The sequence below is a fragment of the Aspergillus pseudotamarii genome, assembly GCF_009193445.1.
Source record: "Aspergillus pseudotamarii strain CBS 117625 unplaced genomic scaffold BDV38scaffold_6, whole genome shotgun sequence".
Lineage (NCBI taxonomy): Eukaryota > Fungi > Ascomycota > Eurotiomycetes > Eurotiales > Aspergillaceae > Aspergillus > Aspergillus pseudotamarii.
Window position 1 is genome coordinate 867,451 of NW_022475020.1, and position 10,216 is coordinate 877,666.

The 10,216-nt window shown below is 50.3% G+C and overlaps 4 protein-coding genes across 4 annotated transcripts; 1 reads left to right on the forward strand and 3 right to left on the reverse strand.

Annotated features, from left to right (window-relative positions):
• Positions 1–1,333: 1,333 nt before the first annotated feature.
• On the reverse strand, positions 1,334–2,662 carry BDV38DRAFT_268302 (uncharacterized protein; the record flags this gene model as incomplete). Its single annotated transcript, XM_032056745.1, has 3 exons — positions 1,334–1,394; positions 1,894–2,509; positions 2,575–2,662. 3 exons carry the CDS (start codon positions 2,660–2,662, stop codon positions 1,334–1,336), a joined length of 765 nt encoding a protein of 254 aa, XP_031918116.1.
• Positions 2,663–3,040: 378 nt separating this feature from the next.
• BDV38DRAFT_268303 (6-phosphogluconate dehydrogenase, decarboxylating) lies at positions 3,041–6,261 on the reverse strand (the record flags this gene model as incomplete). Its single annotated transcript, XM_032056746.1, has 5 exons — positions 3,041–3,438; positions 3,508–4,047; positions 4,208–4,232; position 4,382; positions 4,727–6,261. 5 exons carry the CDS (start codon positions 6,259–6,261, stop codon positions 3,041–3,043), a joined length of 2,499 nt encoding a protein of 832 aa, XP_031918117.1.
• A 519-nt stretch (positions 6,262–6,780) lies between these two features.
• Positions 6,781–7,907, forward strand: BDV38DRAFT_278842 (sugar phosphate isomerase/epimerase family protein; the record flags this gene model as incomplete). The annotated part of the gene is made up of 2 exons (XM_032058837.1): positions 6,781–7,161; positions 7,257–7,907. The coding sequence occupies 2 exons, from the start codon at positions 6,781–6,783 to the stop codon at positions 7,905–7,907; spliced, it is 1,032 nt and encodes a 343-aa protein (XP_031918118.1).
• Positions 7,908–8,010: 103 nt separating this feature from the next.
• prnC (delta-1-pyrroline-5-carboxylate dehydrogenase prnC) lies at positions 8,011–10,183 on the reverse strand. Its single transcript, XM_032053528.1, has 4 exons — positions 9,895–10,183; positions 9,729–9,836; positions 9,312–9,673; positions 8,011–9,261 (listed from the first exon to the last, which is right to left on the reverse strand). The coding sequence occupies exons 1-4, from the start codon at positions 10,021–10,023 to the stop codon at positions 8,136–8,138; spliced, it is 1,725 nt and encodes a 574-aa protein (XP_031918119.1). The 5' UTR covers positions 10,024–10,183; the 3' UTR covers positions 8,011–8,135.
• Between the last annotated feature and the right edge of the window lie 33 nt (positions 10,184–10,216).

Sequence of the window (10,216 nt, forward strand, 5' to 3'; positions counted from 1 at the left end):
ACAGTGTGCTGCACACTGGTCACAGTCCAGGCTAAACCAAGGTGGAAATAATGCCGGAATGCGGCGCGCAGCCCGCGCGCTCGCATGTCAAAGGCGTCTATTGGCTCCCCCATGTTAATCCTTACCAGGCGCTGAAGAACTATCGAGTACGACGCCAATATGACTGGACTTCAGAGCCAGTGGTTGTCAAGACTAGTCCAATCCGGCAACTAATCCGTAAACCCTGCAGAAAACTGAACCTGTGGCGGGGGAGAGACGCTTTGGGCCGTTTCGATTAGCTGCCAGTCTTTCAGCCCATTCGGTAAATGATGTGCAACCGTAACAGGGCGTGATCTTCGCAGCCCATTTGTCCGGCTCAAGTCCAACTTGTACATGCCCCGCAGATTAAGAAAGTATAAGACCGGTCAGACGACATAAACTGGCTAATGAGGGTGGGAAGGCTTCATAACCTGCACAAATAAACCCGGGGAGGGGGTGATCGAGTCGGTTAAATGTTAGTGGGGGAGTCAAACCACTTAGGGCCATGAAAAGCAAGAGTACCTGTCGATCATTGGATATGGATCCTTCGATCGTCAGGGGAAGTGACATTTTCTGTTCCATTTTCTCTTCGGAGAGGTCATTTCCGTGTTTTTTTTTTTTTTTTTCTCTCGAACAGGTTCAATCGCTTTTCTTTGTCTCAATCTCTCTGGAATTTCATGTGACTGCTCAAAGGGTGTGACCTTCAATAGCCCTATCCAGCCACGCGGTGTCGCACCGACCGCAAGGTTGTCGTCCATGTCAACGCTCGAAAGGGAATCTTGGAAATCAAAGCAACATTAGTTCCAGATCGACAGTCTAAAAATAATTAGGCTGCAAGTAATGTCTCGGTATCTAATCCTAGAATGGAATCTCTAGTCTGAGAATGATGTTTGTCGACGGGAAACTGGAAAAGGAGACATCCAACAGCTCCGAATTCGCTGAAGAATTCATTCCACCTATCAGCGGCATTTATTCTCTGGATTGTACCTTTGTCAATTTCTCCTATAGGCTAGTGTTATGATGATTGCAAATGGATTATTTCTAGCCAAGATGGGTGGCGTTGACGTCCGGCCGTCTTGGCCACTGATACCAATCGTGCCATGAGCGGGTCAAAATGGGTTCCGAAGCCATCAAGGACTGCTCGCATTAGAACACTGCATTGTCTGTCACCGGCCAACTAGCTATTCAACATGAAAGGGTAACATCATAAACCAGTAATTCCAGTAGTAACCGATCGTGAAGATCCATACCATCCATCCCAAATGCCTTATGATAGACATGTTGTCTTTCTCAGACCAAATCCAAGCCCTCTCCACTACCAACGATTCACCAAAAGTTTCCCTCTCGTGCCGTGACTCTGCGTCCACGACCCACAGCTAGAAAGAATTTCAAGTCATGGGCTGGCTGTATGTCGGTCAGAAGTGAGCGTTTCTGAGCACTAGACCTGTTACCTCTTTGTCCACTTTCTCCACCAAGTCCTTCGCCTTCGGCATAAGGTAACACTTGGACAATTTCCCGCAGTTGGAATGAACCAGCTCATAGCAACGGGGCTCAGGCAGTGTGGTCAATGTTTGCAGCAAGAAATCTACACTGATCTCTCGAAAAGGACGCAATGGCAGTGGGTAGAGCTCATGAATCTTCAGCTGGCGCACGAGGACCCCGAGGATCATTGCGTCACAATCGCCGCAGCAATAGAGGTTGGTGTCGGGCATTAGCTCCCAGTTGATTCGCCTAGAAAGGCGATCGACGATATCATCGACGGTGCTCTGCCGGGAATACTCAATCTCCTCTGGTTCAGACATATCATCAGCATCTATCGATGGCTCTAAATGGACATTGGACAAGGGGTATATAATAACCTGCTCACCGATTAACGCAAGCGGAATTGGAACGTCCATGGCGGAGATTGGCCCGGTGCATCTTCGGATTGCAGTACGAGTAGTCTTTTGGAACAGACTCTCCAGTCGAAAGATCCAAGCGATACCGATCCACTTGACCAAGTCCTCTGAATACACTAGAGGGATGTCGCCCTTGAGGTTCTCGGTCCACACTTCAGCAAACGCTTCCATTGCTTCGACGCATTCGTAGTGCTCCACAAGCACCGCAATCATGAACAACTTTTTGAAGCTAATTAAACGCGGCACTTTCCTGGTTTGACCATGGATGATGTCCAGCATGATAAGCAAGGCATCGACATCCTCAACGCATGCTGGGACCACGTCTTTTTCGACTGGCCTGTGATCAGCTGTCTCTGGGACTAGCCTCTGGCGGAAGTATGAAGATGCAAGGGTCAAGTGTTTTGAGGACACACGAATCTTGAGCATCACCGTTTTGGCAAAGACGACAGGCTGGCCACTATTAGCTGCGGAGGAAACGTTATCTAAAGCGAGCCGAGACGGGAACTGGGGCAGAGTTGGGATCAGAGCCAGCTCATCGACTGCCTGCACGTCTAAAGTTGGTCCTAGGGGCAGAGCTGCTGGAGTTGAAGATTCTAGTATACAACACAGCAGGATTAGTGTTTCCCTAAACAAGCCTTAGTCGGCCTGAGACGATTACCTTTCTGAACCAAATCCAGATGAAGATTTCCCGAGCATTCCTCCACGATCAGGAGCATATCTCCTTCGGGGTCTATGATGTAGTCCATCGTCGTGGCTGACGGGGCAGATGGTGAGGACAAACAACTCATGGGAGTAAGTGTACGTGTTAAAGAATACTTGCCTATGACAGGCAGCGCCGACATAGCCAGCCTCTTTGTATCAAGTTGTGCGCACAGATTCTCGGCGACAGGACTCACGCTCAGTGAATATTTGTTTGTCTCGTCGCCAATCCCCGATGTGATGGAAAATGAAACTGATAACACGATTCAATGACAAATAAAGAAGAAGAGAGTAAGAATAATCATGAAAAATGCATCATTGACACAGACTTTATTTCATAAGTTCATAATCAACTATAGACATCTATCGCAAGGAAAACATGTGTATGTTGGTATGTTCAAGCACCTTCTCTAATAGTAAATGAATTAGTTGAAGTATCCAGGGAAAAGCCAGTTCATCCTCTCTCTAGCTTCAGGGCTCCAGTTAGGCTGGGCGGTGCTGAGACCAAACTTGACAGAGCCTTCCACATGCTTGGCTTGGACGAGTTCCGAGTTCTTGTCAGAGGCGAGCTCATCGAGGACGGCAGTGACGAAGTGCTTAGCGTTCTCAGCATTGGCCTTCATATTTCCCATGACCATTTCCACAGTGACATCTGCGGTAGCCTCGTGCCAACAGTCATAGTCAGTGGACATGCAGATCATCTGGTAGGCAATCTCGGCCTCACGAGCCAGCTTCGCCTCTGGAAGACAGGACATGTTGATGACACTGCCTCCCCAGGAGCGGTAGAGCTTGCTCTCAGCACGGGTGGAGAATTGAGGTCCCTCTGGGGGAAGAGTCAGTAACTGATTATACAGACACCTGTCGCAACGACCGGATTGGACGAATTACATACCCATGCACACCAATGTGCCGCGGTCATGCAGCACAACACCCTCGCCCTCGAGGCTGTGGCCGCAAGCCCTCACAACCTTGGCAACACCCTCATCGAAAGGGTCTCCGAAAGGAACGTGAGCAACCACACCTCCCTCAAAGAATGTGAAAGGCCGGATGCCCTTGGTACGGTCAATGACCTGGTCTGGAATCACGAAGTCGCGGGGCTTGATCTCCTCTTGCAAGCTGCCGACGGCCGAGAAGGCAATGATGGTGCGGACACCAATAGAGCGCAGGGCAGCGATGTTGGCGCGGGCAGGTACCTCATGGGGGGCAATCTGATGGTGCAGGCCGTGACGACTGAGGAAAGCGACTGCGACGGTCTGGTTGTTGTGAGAGCAGTTGTGGTGCAGGATGGTGATCGGGGAGGAGGGAGTGCCCCAGGGAGTCGAGATGTTCAAGGAAGCAACCTGAGTGAAGCCAGGCAGTTCACGAAGACCAGTTCCACCGATGACCGCAATACGGACAGGGTCTATAGGAGCGATGGGGTCAGTATCAGTTGCTCATGTCGTAGAATGAGGGGAAACGAACCCGCGTAAGTGTTAGGAAGAGAAGCCATTCTTTTGGCAAGTTGCTTGGCAGACTCGATTCTCCTGAGCGGTTTAGTTGTGAGGGTTGCGAGGGAACGGCGAAGTAGAGGGAATGAGGACATCCAATGCAACCTGGAAATTCCTTTGGCGATAAATTCTGAGGGCGGGGTCATTTTCTCCTCCCGATTGGGCAATCACGCCTTATCTGATTCCCCACGTGGGCGGTTCCTTAGGCAGTCAGGCACCAATCATACATTCTAGAAAAGGGAAACTAAAACAGTACTTCGTACTATCCCTTACAAATACTCTGGGGGTGTAAACGTATATACAGGTTCAAATAGCGTTCGTCACGTATAAATTAGTCATGGATATCTAGTATACTACGTAGTAAATAACATTAAGCTTGATTAATGTTGCGGCAACGGCAACGAATGATCTACTACCACCCTTTTGCAATCCATCCGCTTGTATATATAAGAGGGCGTACTATAGAATACCATGAATCCTATAGGCTTCACGTCTGGATTGTTAAGAGGGAAAAAAAGAAAAAGGGACAAAAAGGAGAACCACTATATATGGCGTTTTCGATATAAAATAGGCGGGAATGTATACAAGCGACTATACACAGACAGACTCTAAGCTGGCCGCCACTCATAGTGATGAGGCCCCTTCTTGACCGGCCCTGGATCTTCACCGGGAACTCCTGGCTTGTAATATGCATGAGCACCGAATAAGTCCATCTGGGCTTCCATAAATTTGGTTGGGAGCATCGTCCCGCCCGCATATTTCAGGTACTCCAAGGTTGCGGAAATCGCCGGGATATAGTGATCAAACACTGTTGCGTCAATCACAGTCCGTTTGAGAGAGTTAAAGTTTTGCTTCAATTCATGAGCGACTTCATCGATGTCTTTCAGATTAGTATAGTGCACATCCTTTTTGAGTAACGGCTGTAGAAGGTCGGCAATAGCTTCCGACTGGATAATACAACCGCCACGCCAGATCTGGAGGCATTTGCTAAGGTCAATATTCCATCCTTCGTCATCAGAAGCGCGTGCAATCAGTTCTAGGCCCTGACAGAAGGAAGATAGGAAGGAACAGTAGACTGCTCGCCGCAGATCCTCAATAAAAACCCGCCGGTCCTTGATGCCTTCGATGGACTTGGGCTTTGGCATCTGCAGTTTGTCCGCCACCCGCAGCCGTTCTGCACGGTTACCACTGGCGATGCGCATGTAATGACCGGTTGCAATGGTCGGCGCAGAAACATGACGACTGGCGGTCTCCATAACACACCAGTAGGGGGTGCCTTCCGTGTCGTCGTCATCTTGTACAACTTTATCAAGAACATCATCAAGAACGTATTCGTTCTTGTCACCGATTCCTTCGCCTTTGCCGTCTCCTTCGGGAGATTTCCTTCGGTGGCATACATCGGCTCCAATCTCGAGGAGGAAGTTATTCCGGAGTTCGCCCTTCTGATTCCATCCATCAAAGATGTCTCCGATCTCATCATATTTAAGCCCTAGCCCGTAATGGAGAATAGACCAAGCCTCGGCGACCGCGGAAAGCATGCCACCCTCGATTCCATTGTGTACCATCTTAACAAAATGCCCCGAGCCCGCCGGACCAACTCTAGCCACACATAGAAGACCGGTCTTGCGGTCCTTGGCCGCATAGCGCTCCAAAAGAGGTAGTACAAGCTCCAGCGCCTTTTCATCACCACCAGGAGACAAGCTCGGTCCACGGCGAGCGGATTGGTATCCACCAGAAACACCTGTTCCAATCCAACTAACGCCAATCGCTTCGCACTCCTTCTGCCTCCTTTCCGTGCGCCGGTAGTTCTCATTTCCACCGTCAAGGATAATGTCGCCTTTCTTCAATGCATGCTTGATCTTACTAAGAACGGAGTCCGCGGGATTGCCATGAGTGATGGAGAAAATAAACAGTTTCCGCTCGCCCTGACCCTCTAAGCTCTTGGTGAATTCACCAATCTCTTCAAACCCTTCGATCTTTCCTTGACCTTTCATATCCTTAGCCGATTCCAAGAGCTGGTCAACATTCTCTTTGTTGACGTCCCAAATAGAAACGTCAAGACTGAGTTCCGAAAAGGCAAAGGCCATCATGGAACCCATATTCCCGGCTCCAACGATGCCAATGCGCTTGAACTGTTGGTTCTGATCTTTTGACGACATTGTCACGCTTCACGAAACTGGAACGAGAACGATCATCTGGAGAATTCAATCTAGTGTTGAAGATCAGCGCTGAATTCCACGCCTACTTGAATCGCATTGTGGCAATAAAAGATGTTTCAATTGAGTCTAGGAACACGACGCTGTGATTACATCATGTCACCGGGGACGTCACGATGAACTTACGTCCGTTATCTTTTGGACTTTTGTTTTACTTTCAAACCTCCGAGATGGAGTCAAGTGGATCTCCGAACCCTAACTGGTTCTTGACTCCCATAAATCATTACATCATATGCTCAACATTGGAAACAAGATCGCCAAATTGCTAGGAATTTGATCACGTCTAGCTATTATACTAAGCATTAAACTACAGGTGGTACTCCAAAACACAATAACCATATTTCTAAACTCATATTCCCAGCAATCCTAACAACCCTAAAAATCAAATCAACTACCCAACAAACCAATACCCGTAGCTCTAACCCCCCCCCCTTCCAAAAAAAAAAAAGAAACGCAACAAAAATGACCACCGATATAAGCAAAATCCCTCTCTCCTACGCCACCTGCTCAATAGGCGCATCCAAATCCGACACCCTCCCCCGTAAACTCGACGCTCTCCACCAAGCCGGCTTCACTGGAATCGAGCTCGCCTTCCCAGACATCGTTTCCTATGCCCAAGACCTCCTCGGCCATGAAGTCGCAGAAGATAACTACGCCGAGCTCGTCACCGTCGCACAAGATATCCGCAAACAATGCGAAGCCAAAAACTTAAAGGTGATGATGTTGCAACCATTCGCGAACTTCGAGGGTTGGCCGCGGGGATCGAAGGAGAGGGAGGATGCGTTTGCGAGAGCAAAGGGGTGGATTGAGGTTATGAGGGCTGTGGGAACGGATTTACTTCAGGTATTTTCCTCTCCAATCTTACATTCAATATGGATTTATGCGGGGGTTTGCGTGTGAAAGTGTATGTTTGAACAGACTAATGTGGATGATAAAAGGTCGGCTCAACAGATACACCCCTCGACGAACTCTCTGCAACCCAAGAAAACATCATTACTGATCTCCGTGAGCTCTGCAACCTGCTCGCAACGCATAACATGCGTCTTGCGTATGAAAACTGGTGCTGGTCTACGCACGCGCCCACGTGGAAAGACGTCTGGACGCTCGTCCATCTAGTCGGTAGACCTAATATCGGACTTTGTCTTGATACGTTCCAAACCGCTGGGTCTGAATGGGGCGATCCAACGACATATACAGGAAGAATTGAAGATTTGCCCGTTGAGGAACTGGACCGGCGGTTGGAGAAGAGTCTGGAGGAATTGGCGAGCACGGTTCCGGCGGAGAAGATTTATCTGTTGCAGGTGTCGGATGCGTATAAGCCTGTTCGGCCAATTGAGGGGAAGATGATTGATGGGGCTTGGCCGAGGGCACGGTGGAGCCATGATTATCGGCCTAGGCCCTATGGTGGGGGTTATTTGCCTATTGAGAGGGTCGCCAGAGCGGTACTGAAGACGGGGTTCCGGGGCTGGTTCTCCATGGAGATATTTGATGGAGGGGCTGAGGGGAAGGGGAAGGAGTATGAGATGGGAGAGTATGCGTGGAGTGCTATGGAGAGTATGCGGAGATTATTGGAGAGCTCTGCGGAGTAGATCTATATAGATTTTGAGAGAGATAGTTTGTGCATGGGATAAACCCGATGAAATTCATTCACTGATGTGGTATATACCTTCGTACAATGCCTAGCGAACTTTTGTCGCGCGGAAAGCTTTCATATGAACGCCAAAATACTATGCAGAAATAGACAATCCCACCAAATTAACAACACCAGATACAGATCGGGGAATACATTAACCAAAACAAGACACTCATGACACAGTTTATGCGTTGCTAGGGTAGGCAACGTTGTAGGTGGGGACGAACTCCTCTTTCATGGAACGCAAGCTGACGAAACGAGAGAGCAGGTTTCCGCTGCCCGCCTTGTCGTTGGTGCCACTGGCACGAGCACCACCGAAAGGCTGCTGGCCGACAACGGCACCGGTGCTCTTGCAGTTGATGTAGAAGTTACCGGCAGTGTTGCGGAGGGCGTCATCTGCCTGGCGGAGGGCCTCGCGGTCCTGCGCGAACACGGCTCCGGTCAGACCATACTCGCCAGTCTGGTCGATCTTCTCGCAGATCTTGGTGAAGTCGGCCTCGGTGGCGTCATTGTAGGTGTGGATGACAAGGACGGGACCGAAGAGCTCACGGGACAGAAGTGGGTGATCGGGGTTGGAAGTGTGATAGACGGTAGGCTGAATATACCAGCCCTTGGAGGAGTCGTAGGTACCACCGGCCAGAAGCTCGAGCTCAGGGTCGTTCTTGGCCTCGTCGATCACCTTCGCCAGCTTGTTGAAAGAAGCCTCATGGATGACAGGACCGCAGAAGTTGGTAAAATCGGTTGGCTCACCAACCTTGAGCTTCTTGGTCTCGGCGGCAACCTGCTCCAAGAACTCATCGGCGACGGAAGCGGCGACGTATGCGCGGGAGGTAGCACTGCACTTCTGTCCCTGGAATTCGAAGGCTCCACGGACGGTCTGGACGACCGCGTTGCGAACATCGGCCGATTTGTGAATAAGGTGGAAGTTCTTTCCGCCGGTTTCACCAACAATGCGAGGGTAGCTGCGGTACTTGCCCTCAGCAACGCGGTTGGCGATCTGGCCGTAGAGGCTACGGAACACGCTGGTGCTACCAGTGAAGTGAAGAGCAGCGAACTCGGGGTGGTTGAGGACAGTGTTGGTTACCTCCTCAGCGTCACCAGGGACGAACTGGATGACATTCTTAGGGAGACCAGCCTCCAGGAGGATCTCGTGAACGAGCCAGTTGGACGCAATGGCGGAAGGAGAGGGCTTCCAGACAACTACGTTACCCATCAGAGCAGGGGCACCAGCCAGGTTGCCACCAATGGCAGTGAAGTTGAAAGGACTGATAGCATAGACGAATCCCTCCAGGGCACGGTACTCGACACGGCTGGTTCCTGTTAGTTCACTGTAAAGAAACCCTGCAAGTAGGATACTCACTTCCAAACGCCAGGGGCGTTGTGAACGGGCTGCGATGCGTACAGATCCTCAGCGTACTTGACCCCGAAACGGAAGAAGTCGCACAGCTCGGCGGCGGAGTCGATCTCAGCCTGCCAGGCGTTCTTGCCCTGACCGTGCATGGTCAAGGCCATGATATCGTAGCGGTACTTGGTGGCAATCAAATCGGCCGCCTTGAGGAAGATGCTGGCACGTTCAGCAAACGAAGTGGAGGCCCAAGACTCGCGGGCCTTAAGAGCGGCGTCAATGGCGGCCTGGACATCTGAGGCGGTGGCATGAGAGTATGTGGCCAAAGGAGCATGAGTAGCAGGGCTGGCTTGTGTGAAGGTTTCGGAGCTCTTGATCTGTGATATCGGTTAACGCTGATTTTGTGAGGTACATTCCAAGTTCACAACTAACCTCCTTGCCACCGATCACCAAGGGAACATTGAGGGGAGCATTCTGCTTGTGCTTCGCCAGGGCTTCCTCGAGACCCTTGCGATCGGGAGAACCAGGGGCATAATGTTTCTGTTTGAGGTCAGTATCGCGAGACAAGTAATTCCAAGGGCACGAAGTCGAAGCTCACGTTGGGTTCGTTGTCAATACGGGGGACCTTGAAGGTGGCGTAGGATCCCATCGCCCGGATGCTGGAGCGGGCGAAGGAGGACTTGGCCAATGGAAGGCCCCTAGCACGAAGAAGCAACGAGGACTGCATTGTGATAATTCTCTTCTACTCAATCTCCCGTCCTAGTATAGAGGTTTGATGAGCTCACAGCAAAAGCGTAGAGATTGAAAGCTGAGGAGAAGAAGAAGAGGAGAAAAGTACTGCGGGGAAGCTCTCGGATTTAGTAGCGGTGTTAGTCAGCTATTTTAACCGGCAATTACCTTTTTTTTTTTTTTTTTTTTTT